The sequence below is a fragment of the Thamnophis sirtalis genome, unplaced genomic scaffold, assembly GCF_051295495.1.
Source record: "Thamnophis sirtalis isolate CommonGarterSnake01/CBP01778 unplaced genomic scaffold, rThaSir2_p1.2 scaffold_5, whole genome shotgun sequence".
In the NCBI taxonomy this organism is placed as follows: Eukaryota; Metazoa; Chordata; class Lepidosauria; order Squamata; family Natricidae; genus Thamnophis; species Thamnophis sirtalis.
Genome location: NW_028261385.1, coordinates 133,416,251 through 133,444,093, shown reverse-complemented (window position 1 = coordinate 133,444,093; position 27,843 = coordinate 133,416,251). Strand labels below are relative to the sequence as shown.

Sequence of the window (27,843 nt, the reverse complement as noted above, 5' to 3'; positions counted from 1 at the left end):
TTGTGGACTATCACAGCTGCAATTATACCTCTGCTTGTCAGCCATTCAGATTGGAGAATCTTGAGTTTCATATCATGTTACGCTACATTTTTTATCAAAATGCTCTGAATAAAGCATAGTTGGATGGATTTGCAGGGTGCCATATGTTATAAGCCATGCTTAACAAATCTTTAGAGCTGGATTAGCTCATGATGTTAAGCCATGCCCGAATCCTGACTTGGCACCATGTGCCCTTTCATTTGCATATTTTTGGATTAGTGAAGATGTGGTTTTTGAGATACCTTAATCATGGTTAGCAGATTGTTAGTGAGTGATGAAGTCTCAACCTGTCTATATGTATTCCTTCCACCTGTCTGAACATGATGAAGCATTATATATATTGGCACTAGCATTGGCTGCCATAAAGACTAAAACATTTCAGTTTAAACAACCTGTTAATTTTAAATCCTGGGTGATGGGATGTTTTTAAAATCTATACCTGGACTATCATTAATCAGAATGAACAATGCTGATATAAAGCTTAATCATTAGTAAGCAGACAGGTTAAAGAAGTAGTAAAACAAAAGAAACTTAAGAGTGAGTTTTTATATTGTTCTAAAGCCAATGCTTCAGAAATTGGAAGCATTATATGTCCCCTTTATCCTTTGATAGTAAGAATTATTCAAGAGAACTGAGTCCTGTTATTATAAGACTGATATAGATTTCAAAATAATTTTAACCCTTAAAAATCATTAGCAAACATGAAGACTATTAAGTTACTTTCTAAATGTTATGCCTGAATTACCATCCCAAAAATCTTTCTCAGTGCTGTGTGCACAAAAAGCTCCAAATGAAACTTATTTTGCTAATATGATAGCATAAGTATTAGAGACAAACTAGACAACCCCATGACCTGTTGAGTCACGGCTTCAGATATATTTACTTATCTCAACAGATCAACAGAATGATCACAGCCAGGCCAAAAAAAAAAAACCCCTAACAAACAGTGGGAATGGTTTCTGACTTCCTTCTCTGTTGATTTTGCCTGTGAGAAGCTGGCAGGGAGGATCCAAAATTATAATCACAGGCTGGCTATGGGAATGTGGCAGTGCTGCGGCAGCCACAAATTTAGCAATGCAACTGGTGTGAAGATCCTTTAAATTTCATTTACACAGGAGTAAAGGGTCACAGATGTACATGTTCTTTAAGTTAGCAAATATGAGGTACCTTGATTCAGAAATGTTGGAACGCTATGATGCACCATTTGGATTAGTTGAAGGTTACAACCAACAGGAGAATTTTAGTAGTACATGTGTCAAGCAAGACTAGTTCAAAAGTCATCAATGTACATCAGGGGTAGTCAACCTTTTTATACCTACTGCCCACTTTTGTATCTCTGTTAGTAGTAAAATTTTCTAACCGCCCACCGGTTCCACAGTAATGGTGATTTATAAAGTAGGGCAGTAACTCTACTTTATAAAATTTACAAAGCAGAGTTCCAGCAAACCCCTACCACCCACCATGAAAGCTGGAATGCCCACTAGTGGGCGGTAGGGACCAGGTTGACTACCACTGATGTACATTGTACAAAAACATAGTTATTCATTTATTCAGATTTTGTGGCTGTGATATCCTTAGACAACTTTGCCCAACTGGTTAAGGACCAAGCTTTCTGGAGAACATAACTGCAGCTGTCAGTCATTTAATCACCTCACCTTGGATACACTTGGTTAGTCTCCTACCAAGTAGTTTTGAGGGCACATTTTACCTTAAATTACAGGAAACTGCATGTTTGGTGATTTCTAATTGACCCAAGGAACTACATAAATAAAGATAAATCCTTGATGTAAAAGTAAATATTTTTGATTTTCCACTGAAAAATGCCTTTCCACTGAAAAATGCCTTTCCACTGAAAAATGCCTTTCCACTGAAAAATGCCTTTCCACTGAAAAATGCCTTTCCACTGAAAAATGCCTTTCCACTGAAAAATGCCTTTCCACTGAAAAATGCCTTTCTCATAAGAGATTCCCCACACATACCATCACCAAATAGGATTTTTTTCCCCCCAAATAAAAGTAGATCTTTACCCTGATCAATATAGGATTCAGATTATTTTGACTTCCCTTTGAAATATCTTTACTTTCAAAAAAAATTTCCTCTGGGGTGACACTCTTAAGGCTCCCGGAGGATCTTTTACTAAGAGTTTATCTTAATCTTTTTTGAGGTTTCTTTCTTGAGGATTTACTTATTTTAATCTTTTTCTGAGGATTTACAATTATTTATGCAATTAATTTCAAGAATTGTTTAATCCCAAAATCTTGAGTTTTAATTGGGAAACAACTGCAAAGTCACTACTGCAGTGCAAGCTGGGTAGGTGGAGGAAGTAATATCCTTAACTGCACCAACTTCTCTGATTTCTTGGACCATAATATTTAAGATATGCTGGGCTCATTTTGAATTTATATTATTACCCTTATTCTGCATATTTGTTAGAGGCTGGTATTTATCCTTCATCTCCAATCACCCTTTGAGATTCCAGATGGCATTCAAATGGCATGAGCCATGGTGGCGCAGTGGTTAGAATGCTGTATTGCAGGCTAATTCAGCTCACTGCCAGGAATTCAATCCTCACCCGCTCAAGGTTGACTCAGCCTTCCATCCTTTTGAGGCTGGTAAAATGAAGACCCAGATTGTTGGGGGCAATATGATGACTCTGTAAACTGCTTAGAAAGTGCTGTGAAGCGGTATATAAGTCTAAGTGTTATTGTTATTTATGACAATCAGAACAAGAAATGACAGACAGGCTACATGTATAACAGAGGTGGGTTGCTGCCGGTTCAGCCCAGATCGGCCAAATTGGTAGTAGCGGCGTTGGGAGGCTCCGCCCCCCCCCCCGGACGCTTCTGCGCATGCGCAGAAGCATTGCATACCTGAATCAGTAGTAAAGTAATTGGCAACCCACCTCTGATGTACAATGAATAAAAATCATCATCATGGTATACATTTGTGACCTGTAGCATGTAATAATATTGGTCAAGAAAATGGAAGACCTGTCCTATACCTTTTGTTTCTTATGTTCTTTTTAGAAAAACAGTTGACTGCTAGCAATTGCTTAGGAATATTAGCCATGGCTGAAGCAATGCAGTGCAGTGAACTCTACAATATGGCGAAGGCCTACGCCCTGCAGATTTTCCCAGAAGTGGCAAATCAAGAGGAGATACTTAATATCTCAAAGGATGACGTCATTTCCTATATGTCAAATGACAGCCTAAACACAAAAACAGAAGAACTGGTTTACGAAACAATGATAAAGTGGATTAAAAAAGATCCCTCCATCAGAGCACAGGTAAGGATATAGCAGAGTTTATGAGATTCCTGCTCTTCCTTTTATTTTTCAATAAAGTACTTTTACATCAAATGTTACTTGCTTCCTTTTCAAATCTAAAGGTTGCTAGATGAGAGCAAAGAAAAATGCAAATGGGTGTAACAAGTATTCGGTTTCATCATCTGATTGCTGTATCTGATTAAAATTAAAGACTCATATTTGTTGCCAGAACAACACAAAAAATAGATGTGCAAATGTCAGTAAATATTTATTAGGGCAATTTTCTCGGGATAGTTACTTTGCTAGCAGTTGATCTTAATTGAGATAAAAATTCAGATAAAAGGTTATAAATTCTGCCCTGGTTCTGAGAATCCTAATAATAAAATGTGGTCGTTGGGCTAGAAGAATTACAAGAGCAGCACATAAATTTACCAGTTATCTTAACTGATTAAGATTTATACTGAACTAACTTCATACATTATCTATCTAAGGTATAAGAATTGACTCAGTGATCAAGTAATCTCTTCATTTGCTTTTCCTATAAGTTCAGCTCAATTAAGTTGTGGCCGAGGTGATATTGTTATTGTGTCTGACATTTATAAGATGTCTCTATGGCATGTTCCTTATACATAACTGGTTTGTATTCCTTGTTGTCTCATAATATTTCATCAGGGCAAAATTACACTTTTTAGAATTTAGCAAATTTTAACACTTAGAAGCACTATGATAAAGTAGAATCATAGTATTTTGGAATTACAATCAAACTAAGCAAATACCTTATTCCATAGCTTCACCCTATAAATTACGGTGCTCAACCATTCTTACTTCACTCACATAAACAAATATATTTTATAAGTCAGTTTCAAAATTGGTTGTCTATTTAATATGGACAAAGATTTAATATCAGAAGCACAAAAAGAGTTTGCAATAAGTCACCCCTCCCAATGGGGCTTAGTTTCTGCTTATGGGTTTCAGGAGTTTAACAATACAAATATTGTTAAATTAAACTCTCAGGTCAGAAGGAAAGGATTAATTTTGTACAATAATTTAATAGAGTCCAAAACAATGGAGAATCTGGAATAACTGAAATTATTCCAAAGATATTGCAGGGTATTTATATGTTTGGATTTATGCCAGTGTTTTTAAATAAGATTTAACTCTCGGCAGGGTGGGAAGTAATTATCTATTTTTGCTGAACAAACATATATGTTTTGTCCAATATCTCCTAAACTTTTTTTTACTCCAGGATTTAATCAAATAATCCCCATAAATACTACGATATCCATTGCAACCAAAACTGGTTTTATAGCCTCCCAAACTTTCTTAGAGTGGAGATCAGCAAAATGTAGATGTAGGCTAATTAAAATACCCAAAAGACTTAACAAGGTCATCCCATTATTCAAAATGTTCTGGGCACTGGTATAAAATGGAAAGTATACAGGAAGTACATTTGAAATTACTGGCAATCTAAAATAGTCCGATACATTTCAGAAGTTGTTGTACTGCCAAAGGAATACTGAAAGACATTAAATTACGCTCAATACAAAGGGCAACAGGTCAGAAATCTGGATAAAAAATGGAAAGAGGATGGACCTAAAATGAAGAGTGTCCTGCATGAGGCAAGACTTCAGCATATGGTTAATTTTGCGTCAACAATATTCAAAGAAAGAGTACTGTGCTACCCAACTAGTAGTGTTCTCCTGCCTTAGTAATAATGTGAAACAAATTCCAATCTTGTGTATTATTCTCTGTTTCTGAATGGCCTAAAGGAGACCAGTTCTTGCTTTTGTTTCCACTAATTACTAAATCTCAGGTTTATTAACCTAGATCCATGATGGTGAACCTATGGCACGTGTGCCACAGGTGACACGTGGAACCATATTTGCCGGCACGGCATCCCTCAGCTCGCGCATTCATGCATGCGTCGACCAGCTGATTTTCGGCCTTCCTGAGGGCCGGGGGAGGCCATTTTCGCCTTCCCCAAGATTCAGGAAAGCCTCAGGAGCCTGAGGAGGGCAAAAAAGAGGCCCAATGGGCCAACCAAAAGTTCATTACCGAACTTTCCGTTGGGCCGTTTTTCGCCCTCCCCAGGCTTCAGGAAAGTCTCTGTAGCTTGGGGAGGGCGAAAACTCCCCCATACATGGGGGGGTGCGGGGGATTTTGCACGCACATGCACAGGTGGGATTATGTGTGCAGGTGGGTGGGCATGTCTACGCACGCAATAGTGTGCACACACACAATTTTGGCACACTTTAGAAAAAGATTAGCCATCACTGACCTAGATTAACATTTCATATTTTGAAGCTGACCTGGATAAAGAAAAAATAAGCAGGACTTGGCTATAATCTATGAATCTTGCTTTACATGCTGTGATGGTAAATTGAATGAAAATCCTATCAAAGGTATGTTTCTGGAAAAATGAAAGCAGAAGGTCATAACCAGGGATGAAGCTTTTGTTCATTCTCGGGCTCCGTTGGCGATGGAGCTGACCACTGCTTGTCGTCAAGAAATCATGGTTTATAATTCTGATTAGTTTATTTATTTTGCTCCATGGGCCATTCAGCATCAGTAGCATCTTCTGAACCAAATACTTGGAATAGCAAATATACTGAGGCCAAAAGATATTGCACAGAAAATGTTATTCGTTTTGTGCTGCTGCTTTCTTTTTCTTCCCTGCTAATTAAAATTCACACATTTAAGTTGTAAGAGGTGGTTTCATTTTTTCCCCCTTTTGCCATTGCTACTGTTGCTTTTCCTGTTCTCCAATTCCTGCTGTTCAGACAATTTTTCAACACTGGCCGGCATTTTCTTCTCATCATACTTCTCTTCCGACGTGCCTTTTTGGTTTATGGTGCTATTCTATTTTTATTTTTATTTTTGCCTGGGAGTTTCTCATTTCTTATTTTAAATGTTTATGTATGTTTCTGTGAATATGTTTGCAGTTAAATTATTGCTCAGGTACTGATGACTAGTTCTTGTCATATGGTATGGATAAATCAGTTTTCAAGATGATTGCCATAACCTGTTTTCTCCCTCAGTATCCGATATTACAGGTAGTCTTTGACTTATGACAGGTCGCTTAATGGCTGTTCAAAGTTACCATGGCCTTAGAAAGAGTGATTTAGGGCTCACAAAGCACTTCTGACTGTTGTGAAACATTGTGCCTCCCCCTCCCCTTGTGATCACATAGCTACATTTTGGATGCTGGGCAATCTGTTCGCACTTAACAACTTGTTACCAGGAGCCCCATGTGATTACCATTTGCCATCTTCTCTGCTGGCTTCCCCGAAAGCAGTGGTGGGATTCAGCCAGTTCGCACCTATTCGGAAGACCCAGTTGGTAACTTTCTAAGTAGTTCAGAGAACCGATTGTTGGAAGAAATTGCCTTTTGTTTTTTCCCACTTTACAGGGCTAATCCTGTAAGGAAGGCAGGAAGGAAACATTCAGGTGTTCTTTCTAGCCTAATCTTTATTGACCTGCTTACAGAAACTGCCTCTCCGGTTAACCCTTATTACATTGTAACAGCTAAGGCGAAGCGCCCATCGACCTGAGTGACCTTGAGTTGGCCACGCCCATCCAGTCACATGACCACTGAGCCCCACCTACCCAGATGGTCATTAGGGCAGAGAACCGGTTGTTAAATTATTTCATTCATTCATTTATTGAATTTCTATGCCGCCCAATCCCGGAGGACTCCGGGCGGCTTTGAATCCCACCACTGCCCGAAAGTCAATGGGGCTGGCTGAAAGAGCGGCCTGCCAAATGGTGCTGAACGTCTCTGCCAGGCTGTGGAAACGGAGCTTGGTTTGTGGAGATCCGAACTCCATTTCTGTAGCCTAGCGGAGGCATTCTCTTCTCCAGATTGCAGATCACAAAGATCTGAGCTTCATTTCTGCAGCCCTTGGGAGGGGTTTCCCATCCCTTCACACACAGAAACAGAGATCAAATCCAGAAGGTCTGATCCAGAAGTCTGATCCATTTGTTCAGCCCTTTAGAGGAATTCCCTCCCATACAGAGAGAGGAGGGGAACTCCTCCCAAGCGTGACCCGTCAAAACCGTGCTCGACTAAACCGCGCCCAATTAAACCACGTCACTGACATCATCAACAGGGCGACAACAGCCAGCGTGGAGAAAGAAGGGCGCTTTAAATAGCGCTTTGAAAACAAGCCGATTCAACTTAAGGTAAGGGTTAGCTTTAGGGTTAGCTTTAGGTTTAGGGTTAGGTTAAGGGTTAGGGTTAGGGTTAGGGTTAGGTTAAGGGTTAGGTTTAGGGTTAGGTTTAGGATTAGGGGTTAATTTTAGGTTTAGGGTTTACAGCATGCATCTGTCTCCGCGCTGTTGTCGCCCTGTTGATGACATCAGCGATGCGGTTTAGTTGGGCGCAGTTTAGTCGAGCGCGATTTTGTGGTGGAACCCTCCCAATGGCCTCAGAACCAGAACTCCACACAGCATGGAGTGAGTTGGAGGAGTTCCCTTCTGTGCATGGAGGGGAGCAAAAATACTTCAGCATGCAGCTCTTTTACTCCATTCACTTAACGACCTCGGAGATTGTTTAGCAACTGCAACAGGGGATTGAATCATTGAACGAATCAGTCATTTGTTCAACTGCTTCATTCTATAACCAAAATTCCAGTCCCAATTTTAGCAATAGCGCTTACACTTATATACCGCTTCATAGTGCTTTTACAGCCCTCTCTAAGAGGTTTACAGAGTCATCAAATTGCCCCCAACAACCAGGGTCCCCATTTTACCTACCTCAGAAGGATGGAAGGCTGAGTCAACCTTGAGCCTGGTGAGATTTGAATTGCAGCTAGCAGTTAGCTGAAGTAGCCTGGAGTACTGCATTCTAACCACTGCGCCAATTCAGCTCAATTTTGGTTGTAAGTCAAGTATTACCTGTATCTGAAGATAGTCACATAGAAGATTTTTTTTTTCTCTTAGGATGCTTTCATAAAAATCCTGTTTTAAAATTTCATAATGGCATCTTCAGGTTCTGGAACTCAGGAAGAGATTACACTGGAGGCGGTATAGAAAGTCAAGCTCAATAGCCTTGAAAATGTGTGTTTAAAAATAGCTGTAGATATATAAATGGCACTTCCCATGGTCAGGAAATATAATGCAAGATTTTACACCGACTAGACATTAAGTTGTATAAAGAGAGCTGGATGGAGCTGGCTATATTTAGTTTTGGTAAGCTAAAGGATAGTGGGATGATGATATGAAATCTTCTTGAATTACCTGAAGGATGTCAAACAGAAGATTAAAACTTCTTTGTTTATCTCAGAGTACAGGACACAGATTAGGTTATAGGAGGGCAGATTCCAATTCAGTGTTTTTTGGGGCAGAAATGACCTTTCTAACTGTAGGAGCAGTTGACAGTGGGACCAATTTCCCAGGGAGGTGATGGCCCATTTTCACTAGAAAGGTGTAAGCAGAAGCTAAGACAACCACCTGTCAAAATCCATTAATTTGGATTTTGACATTCAGCAAGGGATTAGGCTCTGTGGTCAGAACAGCTCTTTCAGATGGGATTGACATCAGAATTAATCCTGAAAATGGCTAAGAATAAGCTACAAATAGCACATTTTAATTAAAATATTAAAAGCCATCATGTAAGAATAATCACAACTATATCAGTAGTACTAGCATTTGTACGTTCAAATGATTTCAACAGAAAGTCACCTCAGATTCCCAAAGTTTGTCTGATCAACTATTTATTTTTTTCCTGCTGATAAAAGAACAATGGAAACAATGTTCATTTGATCTCCTTTTGCAGGGAGTTTCAGAGGCTGCAAGCAACCTCTGAGGAGATGTTGCCTTAGTGTCATTTTCTATCACTCCTAATGATCTCTTGCAGACTAGGATACCTCACCCATAGATCCTAAAACCTGAGCAGATTCAAATGAGAAAATTGTCTGTCTCTTAGTCATACAAGAACTTGTGTGTCTGAAGCAGTACTTTGCATTGTGTTCAAAATCTCTGTGGTAGTTGGGTTTGTAACACGCCTCATTTAACTGGTCCTGGCTTATTTTTGGATGCAACATTCTGTAGCAGCTGAAGTTTCTAAATATTTTTCAAAGGCAACCTGATATAGAACTCATTAAAATGGTCCAAACAAATTATAATTAATGCATACATCAAACCTGGCATCTCTAGAATTGTACACAGTTGGCCCATCAACCTTAGCTGTGCAAATATTCATTTACTCATTTCAGCATTGACATTGTGCCAAATGCAACCAAAGGTCATGATGACCAAGGAATACCCACAGAGTTTACAGGATGTCTTTCTATCGAGCCGAGGTTTTAATTTCTAGTCTCAGTTTGCCTTTAAGAACCCGAGTTTTGTTTGGGATTAAGCTTTAATTTATTTACCCTCATTACCCTATTGACAACATAAAGTGGTGACTTTAGAACTTGAATCGTTTATTTGGATTTAAATGGAGAAGGAGAGGTAGAGTAGGGTTCATCAGCGTAAGAGCCATGGTGGTGCAGTGGTTAGAATGCAGTACTGCAAGCTACTTCTGCTGACTACCAGCTGCCAGCAATTTGGCAGTTCAAATCTCACCAGGCTCAAGGTTGACTCAGCCTTCCATCCTTCTGAGGTGGGTAAAATGAGGACCCAGATTGTTGGGAGCAATAGGCTGACTCTGTAAACCACTTAGAGAGGGCCGTAAAGCACTGTGAAACAATATGGAAGTCTTAAGTGCTATTACTATAGTTGGTGATGCTGCTCTTCAAAACACTAGTCACTCTCTCCCAACAGTTAAGTATGTATTAAGTAGCAGTGGGGGTATCCTGGAATTCTTAGGGATGCTTTGGGTCATTATTTTCCAACTGACTGCTGCTATTAGAAATTTGTTTGTTAAAGGTACATAAGCCTTAAAGCTGTAGAACCTTCACATAGAAGCTCAAAGAATCAGGGAGAGATTTTATGGTCATGTGAGGCCAGACTGACTTCTTCTGAATCATTCTCAAAGCCTGAAGAATCTTCCTGCTGAGTTATTTGAACATTTGCCTCAGTGTGAGGTCAGATTTCCCAACAGCCCTATACCGATGTCTTTGAGACTGCTCTGTGTTCAAATGGGAGATGCCTGAGGATTGTTCAATGAGATCAGTATGAGGTGGCAAGCTGTCTGGAATGGCAATTTATCCGCCATTAGCCATCTTTCTCTGAAGTCACTAACAAGTGTTTTAGGCCATTTTGGATGCCTTTGGGAAATAACAAAGCTAAACAGTTCTGCTATAGCTGTACATGTTCTAGAATTTTCCCCAAAACATTTACAGAAAATTCTCAAAAGGAAAATCAGTGTGGGAAGTGTTTGCAGAGGGGAGACATGAAGATGAGTGGTTCCCACACCGAGGTAACTATCATATGTCAGGCAGAATGTATGTTGCAGCCATCGTGGGCTCCCTTATGACCTGTTCTGATCCACAGTTTGTACGTTTCATATCTCTACTTTAAAATGTCTTAAGAATCCTGTTTACATGGATTGCATCGGACTATTTTAAGAGAGCTCTAAGCAGCTGAGACATGTTGGAAGAGCAAATGCTTATTTTTTTCCAAAGGTCATTCAATATTCTTGCAGAAGAAGAAAGAAGAACTCAATATTTATTAAGCTAATGCTTTGTAAATAACTATATCCCAGTGCTTTGGAATTGAATGCCAACTGCAGGCAATAACATTTCTGGAATTATTGGAGCGCCACTAATCATCTGGTTTTATGTTTAAAAATAAAATAAAAAATTAGAGAAAGCAACCAGCTTAGATGCTCTCTTCTTGAATAATTAGGCTGTATCATGTGGCAGTGAGAACAGATTGTTGGCTAGAGACTTGCCTTTTAATTACTTGACAATGGAAAGCCTGGAGCTGAATGAAGTATCCCCAAAAATCCCTCAGCTGTTATACTACATTTTTAAGATCACAAAATGAAAAACTAAGACACCAAATACTTTTCATCAGGTGGAACTTTCAAATTACAAAGCAGATGGATTGAAAGCCCCAAAGTAAGGAACATCCCTTCTTGGCTCTTATCTACAATTTGTGACTTAAGCACTTGAGTTTTCCATTTCTGCTATGTGAGAAATTTCTTCCCAGGAATAAAATCTTGTTCCTTGAAATACCATTTCCTATGGAAATAGATTTTGGCCGTAGGTTATATCCTATACATAAGTAGTATGCCCACACTGGAATTTTCTGGAGTTGAGTTTTTTTTAAAAGTATAATAAAAAAGCTCATTTAAAACAACCTCATCTCTCTGTGTGCAATGAGGCTTTAAATTAGCCTCCACTGAGATCAGAGGAGCCTATTATAAAGCCTCATTCCTGCATGAAGGGAGCTTTGCAGAGAGGTCAGTGCTGTAGTAGGAAAGTGTAAGACTTCTCAGGGCTCCCCCTCAAAAATCACTTCCTCTCTACACCCACACTCTGCTCGGGCTATAGAATGCCCTGGGTGGTTGTTAGGAGTTACCATCTTAAGTCAATGTGCAATGTGGTATAGGTGAGAGAAGAGGAGGTGAGAAGAGCTCAGAAAATCCATCTGTCGCACACCGCTCTCTTCTCTTCGGTAGCTTGAGCTAGGAAAACGGAAAATCATTGTGGAATCTTAAAGCAAGAATTAATGCTGTTTTCAGTCAGCCTTATACTATCCCGGTACTCCAAAACTATGGCTGCATAGTCTGGTTTGGGAATCCATCATAATTTGTCTCCTGGGAGGGGGGCAGCATAGATAATAACTTGCTCAAAATCCACTTTCACTGTGGATTTTCAAAAATAGCTTGACCTCGGAGGTGACTAGATCTCTTCTTTGGACATACCCAGAGGTGGGTTCCTACCGGTTCAGTTCAGCCGAGTAAGTAGTAACTCAGCCTGCCATGCCCCTGAACTGGATCTCTCAGCGGCTCCATAGCCACCGCCATCTTGGGTTTTTTTGTGACTCGACAACAGCGCACCGACAAAACCGTGTCGATAAAACTGCAACATCGATAGCGCGCCCACAAAGGCGCGCCGACAAAAGAGCGCCGACAGAAGCGCCATTACGGTTAAGGTAAGGGTTAGGGTTAGGTTCAGGGTTAGGTTCAGGGTTAGGGTTAGGTTCAGGGTTAGGGTTAGGTTAGGGTTAGGGTTAGGGTTACCTTTAGGGTTACCTTTAGGGTTAGGTTAAGAGCGTGCTTCTGTCGGCGCACTGTTGTCAACGCGCTTCTGTCCTCATTCTTCAGCACGCTTTTGAACTCACGCTTTTGTCCCCGCGGTTTTGTCGGCGCGCTTTTGTCGAGCACGCATTTGTCGGTGAACCTTTTTTTTTTAGTACTGTGCATGGGTGTGTAACTTGCAAAGTGCATTCCTGAGCAAACCGGTAGTAGCAGCAGCCGGAAACCACCCCAGGTCATACCTGAAACTGGCCCGAGATCATCACTTACCAGAATACAGCTACAAGATCACAGGACAAGCAACCCCCTCCAGACTGATGTTGCTGAGCTTTGACTCTTTGGTTTATAGTCTGTTTTTAGTCCCAGTTGAAAGAGATGACTGCTTATCTGGACTTTTAAGATCTTCAATTGCTGAATCCACCAATGGGAGGCTACAGGAGAAAGGTTTGGTTATAGAATGGCCTCATCTGGCACTTGCCTGTGTCATTGAGGTCAGCGTTCCCCAACCTTTCCAGCTTTGCGGACTGGTGGGGAAGAGGGGATGGTTCTGCGCGAGTGGCAGGTGAGCGGGCGCAGCTCCATTTGCACAAGTAGTGAGCATGCACGCACTCTGCTTGCACAAATGGAGCTGCATGCATGTGCACCCACCGCTTCTAAGACCCGACTCGGAACAGGTCACAGCCCAGTACTGGATTGCAACTCAGGAGTTGGGGACCCCCGATTTAGGTAGCAAGTACTTTTTTTTTTGTATTTCCTCTGGAATAATATAACTTCTTCTTGATTTGAATTCTTTTCAAGTACTTGTTTTTTTAACCTGTTTTATCTATTATCTGTTCTCAGGCTTTGCTTGCTTGGTAAGATATATATATTGTTATAAGATATATATAAAATGTATATATATATAAAAAATTCTCTCGACTGTTTCATTTGTACCACACCCATGATGACCTTTTAAAAATACTGCAAACGATCAAAAACCCAGTTTTAAAACAGAATGCCTATTTTTTTTAAAAAAAAATTAATGAACCACCTGTAAAACTTCCTACGTCCCTGAAAATACTATCTCAACAGTAACTTAATGGTACCTGAGAGACAAAGGTTTGCAGAGAAATTGGAAGAATTTACAGAATAGCACAGTAATTGATTAAAGGAGCTAATTTGAAAAGGATTCCAAGAGCTGAACATACTGTGACTTAGCAGTACAACACATAAATGAAAAGGATTTGAACTTGATTGTGTTAGAAAGAAAAGAAGTACTACAGAAATGAAGCAAAAACAGTGTTGCAGATATGTTTTAATAATTTTAAACAGGCCTTGAATATTGCCTGTGTAATGTTCTGATGTCATAGCATTTTAGCTTTCTTCAGTCAATCGCTAGGTAAAAAAGATGTGTTTTAACTTAATAAAAGTTCTATACACAAACACACATACATGTGTATATATACATGTATATACATACATACATACATACATATAACATATAGTTATATACCGTATTTTTTGGTGTATAAGACACACTTTCCCCCCTAAAAGTGGGTAAAAATTTCAGTGCGTCTTATGGACTGAATATGGGCCTGTTTTTGGCCTCCTGAAACCTTCATATGTCATGTTTCTGCCCTCCCCAGCCCCCAGAGGCAATCTGCAATGCTCCGGACGTCCCATTTTCACCAAAAACGGGGCCGTTTTCACAACAGGTTCATTTTTTGGCCCCTGAACACGGCCTCCGCGTGTCACATTTTTGCTCTCCCCAGCCCCCAGAAGCACTCTGCAGTGCTTCACATATCCCATTTTTGCCAAAACCAGGCCCATTTTCGGGTTCCCAAACCCTCTGCACATCATGTTTTGCTGTCCAGGGCTCCCAGAAGTACTCTCCAGGCCAAAAACGGGTGCGTTTTTGGCAAAAGCGGGAGGACATGCAGAGCATTGCAAAGTGCTTCTGGAGGCCAGGGAGGGCAAAAATGTAATGCATGGAGACCAATAACTTTTTTTCTTGTTTTCCTCCTGTAAATCTAGGTTCGTCTTATAGTCCGGTGTGTCTTATAGTCCAAAAAATATGGTATGTACTGTAAATGTGTGTGTATGTATATATTACATGTGTGTGCACACACTTGTACAAAATGTGACATGATAGCCTTCTAGCAGGCAAGCAAATAAAGTTGCTGAGTTATTTCAATTACATTGATCGATTACTCAGGACTAACTTGTACAAGTAGTTTTGCCTCGTGTGTCAGTTCTCTCCTTTTAACACAGCAACAGAGCAAAACTTAATCTTAGGATAGGTACATAAGAAAGGTAAAGCAAGGTTCTTTTTTTTAAAAAAAAAGCTCTTTCAACTTGAGAAACCTCAGTGCAGTTAATTTAACACTTCATTTTTATATAACAACACAATATGAATATAATTTTTTGCTCATTGGGTTACCTCCAGAAATATGTGGGGAGCAGAATCTGGAGGACTGAATTGCAGTAGAGTAATTCTTATATAAGTAACACTTTGAATCAACTGAGTAACTTTGAAGATGTCAAACTAACTTCATTATAGCAAAATATGGTAGCTATACCTAAAATAGCACACTAATAAACTTGATGCCAACTCTTTAAATCATATTATAAGGTTTCATACTATTATTTATATGACGTAATTCCTGTATTTTGACAAGTTTCTCTGGAGGCCAGTACAGGTAGTCCTCATTTAACAATCACAATTGGCACCAGCAACTTAGTCATTAAACAATGTGGGCACTAAGTGAAACTGTACTGTGCTTACTATCCTCACCTTTCCTTTGCCTTACAAACATCGGAAGGTCATAGCACTTATAGCATAAGGTATAGATTTACAGTATATTATATACCACTTCACAGTGCTTTACAGCCCTCTCTAAGTGGTTTACAGAGTCAGCCTTTTGTCCCCAACAATCTGGATCCTCATTTTATCAACCTCAGAAGAATGGAAGGCTGAGTCAACCTTGAGCTGGTGAGAATCAAACTGCTGGTAGTCAACAGAATTAGCCTACGATACTGCATTCTAACCACTGTGCCACTACGGCTCATAAATGCAAGGATGATACTTTTTCATAGCTGTCAAAATGTGAAGAATTGCTCAGCAATGCAGTTGCTAAATGAGGACTATTTATAAATATGTATAAACGTGTTCAATTTGATATATCCTAATAAATATATAGCAATGATTGGATTCAGTGAAATAAGGACCCCAGTCAATATTTAGTACCTGATTAAAAATCATAACAAGATCCTTCTAAGCTGTGGACCCAAGATGATTGAAAAGAAGATCTCAAGGAAGCAACCCGTGTTTCGAACATCCTTCCTCGGTCTGATGTTCTGCAGATTTGGGGGAACTGCAGTTAAAGCCAGTTTGCTACTGGCTGGAAACTCTGAGATCATAATTCCAACAAATCTCAGAATTCTCAAATCAGGGAAAATAGCCTAGACCAGGGATGTCAAACTCAAGGCCCGTGAGCCAATGTGGCCCGTGATGTGGTCGGATCCGGCCCGCAGGACCATCCTGGAGGGGCCGGCCCACGTCACTTGAGCCTGGTCTCCTCAATGTGAAGAGGAAACATCTGGCCAGCATAGCTTCAACCCGGTCTCCCCAATGCGAAGAGGAAATATCAGGCCAGCGTGGCTTTGGCCGAGTCTACCCAGTGAGAAGAGGAAACATGTCAGCAATTTGGGGAGTGGTGTCAAGCTGGCCATACCCACCCAGTCGGCCAACCTCCCTCCCCAGAGGTCAACCACAGCCCTGATATGCCCTCAATGAAATTGAGTTTGAAACCCCTGGCCTAGACCAACTTTGTATTTTCCATGGCCAGATTCATTGTTATGGATTGCCTGCAGTGAGTCCATGACAAGCACAAAATCTATGTGTCCGTCCCCCCCATTCATTCATGTCCAATTCCTGGAGCCTGCCTGTGCAAGCCCTTACAGTTTTCCTGGCAAGGTTTTTCAAAAGTGGCTTGCTATTACCTCCTTCCTAGGACTGACAGAAAATGTCTGACAACTGGTCACTCCGCTGGCTTTGTGCCTAAGGTGGGACTCAAATTCGTAGTCTCGCAGTTTCCAGCCTAATGCCTTAACCACTATACCAAATAGGCTCTCAATACCTATGTGCATGCAGTTAAAATAATAGGCAAGAAAACAAGGCTACAATCAACAATTTTACATTTCCAGCACAATTTTTAAAAATACCTGAAATTTTCATGGATTATCTTTAAAAGTATAATGAGGAAAAGATAGAAATAATGCTTCTCTTTCAACATTTTCTGACTAGGCTTTGCAAATTTTTATATAGAAAATACACTTAATTTCTTGCTAGAAACAGATTTAAGTTTCTGCCACAATATTAGAGGGATCAAATAATCATTTTTGCAATGAAGCCCATAGTCGTTTCATTCATTTATGTTCTCAGAGAAATTAAAATCAAAATATATGACCAGCAAGAAACTTAAAATCAGAAATTTTAAATCCCTTTTCACCATATGATAACCATCATTTAGATAAAGATAATCTAGGGGTTTGTCTTTTCCATGAAACAATTCTTAATCAGTCTCCTTTAATGCTAATTTCAAAGTAATAGAATTGAGCGCCTCTAAGTAAATATATATGAGCCTTGAAGTAATATTCATTTTTATAATATTACTTTTCTCCATAAGGTAGTTAACATTTATCAGGGACAATATTTGGCCAAACATGGAAGCTGAGCAAGAGTGAGTTTGGTTAATACTTGAAAGAGAAACCATCAGAGAATTCCCAACTGCAGCTGGACTGAGAAATTGAAAAACATCCCTGAAGAAGGCAATGCCACTTTTGTATTATTGCAAAGTAATGTACTTAGATGTGTTCATGTAATCTCCTGGAGCCAAGCTGAACTTGAGGCTATCTTTACCTTTTGGATAACATTTACTTATTTCAATACCATGCAAATGTAATTTTATATGAAATAATGGTAACTATAGAAAAAGAGATGATATTTAAGACGACTGGGAAATGTTTGACCTTTCTAGGCACTGCAGCTGGAATTGTCAAAAAAGTAATAACTTTCCCTTGTAATATTTAACCCATAGGTAATTTCATGAAGCAAAGATTTCCTTTTTAAATAAAACTGGGACCAAAATGTACCTTGATAGAGGATCGGGGGAGAGGGGGGGAAGGAGGGCTTGAACAGAACTAAATAGCTAAAGATTAGAAAATTTTAATTTTGAAATCTAAAAGTGAAGAGAAGGAAAAGATGAAGAGAAAGCGTGAGCTCAAAATGGATTAGTAGACTAGAAAGAAGTCCAAAATATTCCCAGTCCAATAAACCAGGAGGAGGAGAAAAATTACACAATGGCTGCTTCTTCTTTATATCAGTTAGAAAACGCAGAAAAGGAGAGGGCCGATGACAAGCATGAACAGCCAAAGAAAATTGGTGCATTTAGCAATAGCAATAGTAGTTAGACTTATATACCGCTTCATAGGGCTTTCAGCCCTCTCTAAGCGGTTTACAGAGCCAGCATATTGCCCCCAATAATCCAGGTCCTCATTTAACCACCTCGGAAGGATGGAAGGCTGAGTCAACCTTGAGCCGGTGAGATTTGAACAGCCGAACTGCAGAACTGCAGTCAGCTGAAGTAGCCTGCAGTGCTGCCTTTAACCACTGCGCCACCTCGGCATTTGAAATAATTTTATTGAAATATCAGTAAGATATTTATTAGCCAAATATATAACAACTCTATAAAGAAGTCAGATAAAATAACAGAGAAAGAATGTCACAACCCATTCCCAAATCTAAACCCTCAGCTTGTGTGCTTTAAAGAAATATATGTGATGGTAAAAAAAGAAGTACTAAAAAGTGAAGAAGTGAGATGCTAATGCGAAATCAAGCCACCATCTTGGCCCAAGACTTAAGACCCTTAGCTTAAGCAAAGGTCCAGACCAACCCATAGAGAAAGAATCATATACCTTTCTTCAAAAGTTGCAGAAATGTCCTGCGAGATTGGGCGGCCTATAAATTTAATAAATAAATAAATTTAATAAATAATAAATTTGGCAAATGCAAATCACACATCAGGCTTTTTTTTTTTTGCAGTGTCCCAAATCAGGATTGAAAACTAGAAAGATAAGAGGATGCCAGCTGTACCTTTGTTCTTATGTATCAGAAATGCCTAATACTGCCTCAGAAAACGATACTCAAGGAGGATACCAAGTGTCAGGAAAATAGCTTCCAAATGGGAGTCTGTTCAGATAATCTCGTGCACATTCACAATTTCAATTTAAGGAATTCGTTTTAACAGGGTCTCACAAACCATACGCATTTTAAATTCAAGGAACAAATCAAACACTTTCAAAATTTAAGTTTGGTTACTTCAGAAGTTGAGGGCTTTCACTAATTATGCAAAACAAATGTACTAATGAGGTTTTTCCATTCAGACTGCTAATTAATATGAAAGGCAGGCTCTTCTGCGCTTCAGATTACATGGGAGCATCACCTGAAGAAACTTCACTTGGAGTTCTGAGGGATTGCCAACTGCGTCAAAAAGATAGATTGGATTCCCCCGGCAGATCAAAATAGTATAGTAGACAAAGGAAGTCAAGCAGAGATAAAATTGCTACTTCCACTGACAGCTCATCAGAATAAGATGACAAAATGTGACAAACTAGAAGGATTCACAACAATTTAAAGGGTATAGTTGCACGGTTAAAGAGAAGAGGTTGTTGTATGGTTTATCTTCCTGGAGCATTATAAGTCACCATGATTCATCTTTCCTCTGATACCAAAGCAAAATTATGGTCAGAAACATCATCACAAAAGAACTCCAGGGACAAATTACAAAAGTTACTGCAGAATTGAAGAATGGCAAAATACAAGGTCAGGATAGATTTCAGAGTAAGTTTTATAAACAGTTCTAGAAATCATAGTACTATTTGTCAGAAAACTTCAAATATTTTTTCTAGATTTCTTACTCCAGTTTAGGCTAATTTCATTCCTCCTACCCTAAAATTTGGTCTCGGGTAAGAAAATTTTGAATTTATTCATCATTTCAATTATACTAAAGTTTGAGTGACTCTATTAGCATTTGATATTAATAAAGACTTTGACTTGGTATTGTTGTAGATAGGAATTCTTTGCCAGTCAATAGGTTCCGATGTTCAGAAATCCCCAATAAATATCCCTAGGAAGAGATTGCCTGCTCCCTAGGGCTCAGAGAGGTTGACTGGGTCAAAATCCTCTCTGGCTTTGTGCCTCAAACAGGACTAGAACTCACCTCTCCTGGTTTTTAGCCCGGTGTCTTAACCACTATACTAAACTGGCTCTATTCTCAAATTATTCTCAACCTAGTGCTTTAATTAAAAGAGATAAAATCAGTGGTGGGATTCAGCCAGTTCGCACTGGTTCAGCCGTTTTTGGCTAAAAAGGGCCCGTTTTTGGCTAAAATGGGCTTTCTGGAACACTACAGATTACTTCTGGGGGCCGGGGAGGGAGAAAAAGCAATGCACAGAGACCCAAAACTTTTTTTCTTGTTTTCCTCCTGTAAATTTAGGTGTATCTTATAGTCCAAAAAGTACAGTAATTAGCAAGACATTATTAAACATCAACCTTTTTACCCCCAAAAATTGAGTTGTAGTCTTCCTATTACAAATGGGGTTTCGCTCATATTGTACAGTTAAGTGGGTGCTTATGAGCTCAGTTTAAAGAAAAATAAAACAATGGTAGAATTAACTGCATGCCTTTTGTTTTGAATACACATTAAGGATTTGAAAATGAGAACTATATAATGGAAAGTGCATACAGTTTGGGAGAACTAGATCCACATCCCATTCCTCGGGCATGTTCTCTAGAGGCACCCTGAGAAAATTACTCATTTTTTTTTCTTCACAAAAATGGGAATATCTTATGAACACATTGTTGATTAAAGAATTGTCCCCAACAAGTCTTCGTTAATGGCTTTGCTTCGTTCTAGACAGTTGTGAGAAATGTTTTTTATAACTGACTTGAATGAAATTACAGAGGATGTTTCTCCAGTCTGCAGATGTGATATGAAAATAGAATCAAGTTCAAAAATATCCTGACAGACTGGCATTTTTGACTAAAACCTATAAAGTAAAATTCAACAATGATAAAAGTACAGTTCTGCGTTTAGTTAAAAATAAATAAAAGATAGGAAATTAAGAAAGGAGTGATGGAGATGAGCATTAGGCTAATACACTCAGCACAAGTGATAACATTAGCATGATGTCTATATTGTGGGAGGTGCTTGTCCCTGTGCATTTACCCATAGTATTGTGTGTCATATCTGAATTGAATTGTCTCTAAGAACTCCACTTCAGTTTAGAACCCGCGTTATACAGTAGGTCACATTTCCCCATATCTTGAGAGTATTGCACTATGAGAATGGTCATCAAATATCTAAAGAATTGTCATGTAAAATGAAAAGGAGCACTAGCACCATTGGTGGAACTTTAAATAAGAGTGTTAATAATGATAATGTTGTTTTAGATTAGAGCAGGAAGGAGTTGGGCTGCCATTTTTAAGGAATAATATAGTTACTTCCAGGATTGAGGATCCTGCATTGAGCAGTGGTTAATTAGGCTTCTTGTGAAAGATGTCAAAAGTTCTGAAGAGTTATTGCTATTGGCTGAACTGCATTCTTAAAGAAAGGCTTTTGGCTAAGTAAAAAAAAAAACCAAGGATTATTCCACATTGATTAAAATGGAGCAATGCTGATTGATTTGTCAAAGCTTTATCTGTAGAACCTCTGAAATGATATTCATTTCTTTCAAGTGAGTAGTTAAATTTTCTGAGACAAGATTAGGTCTGCACAATTAAGGCAGACTTTTTCAGGAGCTGAGAGTTAGTTCTTTTGAAACTCAGGATGAACAGGAAGCACAAATATTAAAGTTTGCATGCACCAAAATTCCCATCTTTGCTTGCATATAGGTAACTAATGCAATATATGCTGTGACTTCTGGAGGGGTATACACACATGATATATATACTGAGACATTTTGGAAATTCTATGCTACTGGAATTCTGCAAAACTGGATGAGTTGTTTTAAAATAAAGAAATAGGATACATGTTAAAGTAAATTGTAATAGGGGAATTTAAAAGAGAAGGAAGGAATAATAGCAAATAGCAGGAATGCTGGATTAAATAATATGTATTAAATACTGCATTAAATAATAGGTATTCCTTATATCCGTAAAAAGAAAATGGATAAGGTAATTATCACAATCTCAGTTGACAAAAGTAAAAAGATGTCACAACTGAAGATCTTATGGATTGCCTTGATTACTAGAATGTGTATAAAAATTAATGAACTCATATAAAAATATAAAAAAGAGTTGCAGTATAATACATACATTGCTTCAAACAAAGTTCCTCTCATTTATCCAGGGACAGGGAGATTAGTTCTGTGTGCTTGTTTTCATGTGTATGTGTGCAAACAAACCCATATTCTCAAAGATCTTGGTGCAGTGTTAATGAGACTCTACATCACTCAATGCTAGTAATGATTAATTGGCATTAGACGGCATCTGAGAGAATGGTTAAAAGAATATCAGTGTTTTGTTGTTGAGACAGGACAACCTGCTTTGATTTCTTTTCACAGTGAGGAGTTCTTAAAATGAGAAGACAATGGTTTTTTAAAATAATATATGATTTAATTAAACATTTACTTCATTACTGCATTAGGTTTTAGGACCTGCTTTGTAAGCTTTATGCAGCATGGATTGACTAGTGATGGTACTGTTCAATCTAGTCTAGAAGAAGTTGGAGGAAGGGTATTGCTTTTCTAAAAAAAACCCATTACTAAAACAAGGAAATTTAAGGAAACACAGTGTGTATCTCATCTCTTATAGCTAAGATGGTCAAGTAAACTATGGTCGAGTACAGTGGTGGGTTGCAGGCGGTATGCCCCGGTATAGCATACCGGAGCCTGCCCGGAGCATCGGGTACCGTTGTGGGGTTCCACCACAAATGCGCGCACAACAAAAGCGCGCCTGACTAAACCATGGTGTCTAAAGCGCGGTGACAAAACCGCGTGACGAATGAGCAACTAATTAGCCCTAAAGCGCGCCGACAAAAGCGCGCCGACAGAAGCGCGCTGTAACGTAACCCTAAACCTAACCCTAAACCTAACCCTAAACCTAACCCTAAACCTAACTGTAAATCTTACCTTAAATTAAATCGCGCTGTTGTCAGCGCACTTTTGACATCGCGGTTTTAGCGCCGCGGTGTTGTCGGCGCGCTTATGACGTTTGCGCTTTTGTCGGTTCACACCGTTGTGGTATAGTGCTCCGGAGGGCCCGCCCACCCAAGCTCCTTACCTGTCCTTTAAAGCCTTCAGGGCTTCTGCGCACATGCATGGCACATACAGCACCTGTGTGCCGCTCCGCCGAGCAGCTGGAGCGTCACGGAGGCTTGCGGAGGCGTCGCTGGCAGGTACGACGCATGTGCGGCTGCACTGCGCACATCCATGTGAACGATGCTGGGCCCGTTCTAACCGTACCAGTTGGAACGGGATCCGGAACCCACCACTGATTGAGTAGCACCAGTGCTCTTTGAGGAAACAGATTTGAAAATGCTTCAAAAATAATAATTCATAAGACGTGCTTCCAGATGGGTGGGAGAGGAAGTACAATCCTTCTCCAAAACGGTGGCATGAAAAAGTAGAGGTGGCTGATTAAAGGAATCGTGTTATAGATGTAGTTATTTTAAAGAGTCACCTGATAAAACAGTCACATCTTCTTGTGTGGTAACCTGAAAAAACCCCACAGTTTTAAAGCAGCGCTATGCCAGCACTCTTGCCTGTTCCAAAATACCTTTCCCAAATCATTTTCGATTGACCTATTGTCTAGTTCAATATTAGTCTATTATAAGATAGAGTTTGTGACTAAACCTACCTTTGCTAGAAGATGCATAGAGTTTTGACCCCATTGATTTTCTTTGATCTCTCATCTTCTTCTAATTTGAAGGACTATGGTATCTAGTAGCAGGTTTGTCGTCTCAAGGGATAAGTCCAAAAAGTTTATAGAGAACTTTTCCTTCTTCTCTGAAGAAACACTCTTCAGTAATCCTGTAAATGTCTGCTCTATTCCCTGTGATTTTTAATATCTTTAAAACAAAAAAAACTATTATTGAGGGAAAGTGCTAAAGGCTTTGGAATGAATTACCAACAGTACCCCGCCTTTAAAAAAAAATACCACTGTTCTCTTTCCCAAAAATCTTGATTGTTATTTTAAATAACATTCTGAAATTGGCAATAGTGTGGGTTGAATAATAAATGGAAGTTACATTCATACAAATTGTGTTGTTCCAAAACCATAACCATAGAGAGCCGAAGTGGCGCAGTGGTTAAATGCAGCACTGCAGGCTACTTGCAGACTGCAGTTCTGCAGTTCGGCTGTTCAAATCTGACCGGCTCGGGGTTGACTCAGCCTTCCATCCTTCCGAGGTGGGTAAAATGAGGACCCGGATTGTTGTTGGGGGCAATATGCTGACTCTGTAAACCGCTTAGAGAGGGCTGAAAGCCCACAGAACCAGTAGTAAAAAAAAATTGAATCCCACCACTGAACAGCTATCCTTGTCAGAAGGCTTTTCTATGATTTGGTTTAATTTCACTTTCTATTATAGCCGAGAATAAAGCAATATCCACTCCGAAGATTTATTCTACGCAGCCCGTTGAAATCAAAACCCTTAAATAGGTTTGGGCTTCAGAGAATAGATTCTAAGGTTTTTTTCCTCCTGCCCTCCCTTGTCAACAGACACTTGGCTGTTCTTCTGATAAATTTGAAGGCACCTAAACTATGTTGTCATAACAGAACTCTCTAGTCCAGGAATTGCTGGCTCTCAACTTACCAGCTTCCTCTTTTGGAGTTTGGTCTGAATGCTTGTGTTATCTTTTTTGCTTTTTAAGATACTGACAATTTCCTGGCTAATATTTCGTCAACTTTTCTCCTCTAAAGTAATTGCCATCTTGGAAATCAGAGATGTGCCAGTCATACCACACTTCAGGAGCATTTCTTCAACAATGTCCATTAGCATTAGCATTTTGATACCAGCTTTATATTATTCAACACAAATATGAAACAAATCAAGACAGCATGTAAATAAAGCCAGTAACAACAGTAGTGTTTTTTAACTATATACTTTAGTGTTATTAACGTTAACAACTGGGCCAAGGGCATAAGCTGTCATAGGCAGAAGTTTGATGTTTCAATCATTTTGTACTATGTTCTCAATTAGATAACCAGTCAAAATAAATTGGATATGTTTGCAATAATACTGCAATTGTCAAAGCTTTGAAGGATAGGTATTGTCTAAAGATATGATATTATTCAAACCCAGCCTTTATTGATTATTCAGGATAATCTAATGCACACATACGGAACATTAATTTGATCTTTTTGCTGTGATATTTCCTGCTCTGAAGAGATGAACATTTGTATTAATTCTACATTTAGATGGTTACTGCAGCTGATATGGTAAAACAGCAAATACAAGTTTGCTTTTCTTACAGCTCTCTCTGTCTTTTTGTTCTTATAATTCCATTGTTGGTTAAGCAAATAAGAGCCTCAATAAATGTCATTTTAATAATGTAGAACTGACAGATGGTAGTTTTCTCCCAAAGATTGAAAAGTGGTCTCTTATGAGTCCCCTAATATTTCATCTCTGCTAGTTTTTTTTTCTTTTTAAATAAAAGCAACAGCTATCTTCTCTCTGTCCATTATAAAAGAAGCTTTTTTTTAACTTCACTTTTGATCAAATTGTGGGAGATCTAGAGAGTTTAGTGTCCTAAAAAACGTTTCAAATAAAACGTTTTCAATAAATGTGATTGATGTCCTGGTGAGATGCCCTGCTCATAACTAACATAGTTACCAAACTTTAGTCTCTAATAGGTCTGAATTGATAACCACTTTCTAGAAAGTTAGAATTAGGTGTGTTTAGAACATTAAGTAGAGTATAATTTGCACTCCTTCCAAAACCTCATTTTCTTCTATTCTTAACTGGCTGTCTTCATTCTCCGTGGCACACAGTGTCCCCAAGGTTGAAAAGTTAACCAAGAAAAGTATTCGGAGTAATCCTGGTTGCCTGAAGATCTCAGGTGCTTTGAAGTTCGTAAAGGTTTCCATCTTCCTTTCCAGTGTTTCACAGCATTGCCCTAGCAATATCTTTGACTGTCCTTAATTACCTTTTCCCACTTTTACAAATCTGCTCTTTTTGCCTGTTTTCTACCTGTTGTGTTTTTATTGCCTGAGGCAGTTTGTGATATTTAGCAGAGATGAACACTTGCAAAGAAACAAATGGATTCTCTGTTTTATAATATACCTTTTTCTCTCACTTGGACTTTTTGTTTTGATTAAGCCTTGACTGATGATAGATGTTTTCAGCTATTTTAAATATCCTTTGTACCGCAAAGTTTATTTTATTGATGCAGAAGGATGGAGATATGCCACATGCATTTGATTATTGGCTCCTTGAGTTTGACTTCTAGCAGAACCTGAAAGAACGTATTTGTTTTGTCAGTGAAAAAAAAAGCCCATGGCTTTATCACAACTACTGCTATTATTCACTACATTCACTTTAGATGTTCTATAAACATAGAACTTTTTTGACATTTGAAATGCTGCCAGAATAACTGTTGGTTTGAAATAAAGCAGCCAGCCTTAACTTTCAAAGTTAACTGAAGAACTTGCAAAAATCACAGCAGACCTCCTCTGTTCAAGATATATAAATTTGGCATAGGTTCCACCATCAATTTTAAGTTTGAAATGTTGGTTTACATGCTATAAAATGAAAGCTGATATCTTTTGACATTATTTCTTCCATTCTGTGAGTAAGAAGGCTTACCTTTTTCCCCAGAAGAATGTTTTACCTTCATCAGGGTCATAACAACTGTATTTTTTGAACTATAAGACGCACCGGTGTATAAGACACACCAAGATTTCGAAGAGGTAAGTAAGAAAAAAAGGTTTTGCCTTCTCTCAGCCTCCAGCAGCCCTCTGCAGGCTTCAGCAGGGCTGGGGCAAGGCAAAAACGGGCATTTTTGCCTTTCCCCAGCCCTGCTGAAGCCTGCAGAGTGCTGTTGGGGGCTGAGGGAAGGCAAAAAACCCCTCCATTTTTGCAAAAAAAAAGGGCCCATTTTTTGCAAAAATTGGATGTGGGGGCTTAGTTTCGGGAGACCAAAAATGGCTGTATTCGGTGTATTAGACGCACCAACATTTCCACGCTCTTTTAAGGGGTTAAGGTACGTCTTATATTCCCAAAAATATGGTATTTTTTGAGAAGAGGAAACCCACGATTAGAAAAGCCTAGATAGAATTATTATCATGAAAATAGGCCAAACACAAATGTTCCACTGTCCCAAATAGATCCAAAAAAAAGAAAGAAAGAAAGGCAAGGCTGTTGAGAAACCAGTTGCACTAAGAAGTCACAGTGTCTTTTTTTTTTTTTACAGTATTCTGCTGAGCTGTTGGCAGTGGTCCGTCTGCCCTTCATCCATCCCAGTTACCTGCTAAACGTCATTGACAATGAGGAATTGATAAAATCTTCAGAGGCCTGCCGGGATCTGGTGAACGAAGCAAAACGTTATCACATGTTGCCACACGCCAGGCAAGAGATGCAAACTCCAAGAACCCGGCCCAGGTTATCAGCAGGTAATGGTGGAGCCTTGAAAAGATCGTATTTCTGAAATGGCTAATGGTATTTGCAGGCTGCAAGTAAGGAACCAAGATTAAAAGGCTTCCCCTCAGTTTTTCTGTAAAGCGTCCAAGATGCAGGCAGATATCAAACTGGGCAATTGGGCATTGCGAACTGGGCAATTGGGCATCCTGCAGTCCTTCAGATTTTTCCCACTGATTCTCCTTGTGGCAAAAGTTATTGAGAGCGGGGGGGACCGGCAAGAGGGCATTCATCATCCCAGACCAGGTGCTAATTCCCTGGCAGATGGTTTTCTGTCATGGTTTGGCCATATTTATTTAACAGCCTAGCACAGTCTGGAGATAGAATTCTGGACATGCAGGTAATTTATATTTCTTTAATCCAACTTGACTTTTTTCCCCAAACATCTTTAAAATTATAGACATCCTTGAATATGTTAGATTGCCTTCCAGAAAATAATCTCTCTCTTTTTTTGCCATTTAATGATGACAATAATAGTTTCTTTTTAAAGTTTTTACAATAACATATCTAAATCTCTGCATGACCCTGAGGTATCACAGCCATACACACCTTTTGTATCGTTTATGAAATGCCTGGCTGGCTGCAAGCAGATTTATTAAGCAGAAAAGCCATTAAACATAATGTGACTTCTAGATAAGTCTACAGAGGATCTCAGTTGCTCCTTTGAAATGAAGACTCGTTTTCATAAAATAAGGGGCAGACTCCTGCAGGGGAGA

General features: G+C 39.2%; 1 protein-coding gene across 2 annotated transcripts in view; it reads left to right on the top strand.

Moving 5' to 3' along the window:
• KLHL29 (kelch like family member 29) overlaps positions 1-27,843 on the top strand; it is a 445,288-nt gene that overhangs the window by 359,612 nt on the left and 57,833 nt on the right. For both annotated transcript variants that reach the window (XM_087716963.1, XM_087716962.1), the window contains 2 exons: positions 3,066-3,325; positions 26,904-27,102. In XM_087716963.1, the coding sequence (XP_087573089.1) occupies positions 3,066-3,325; positions 26,904-27,102 (459 nt within the window). The remainder of the gene's footprint in view (positions 1-3,065; positions 3,326-26,903; positions 27,103-27,843) is intronic.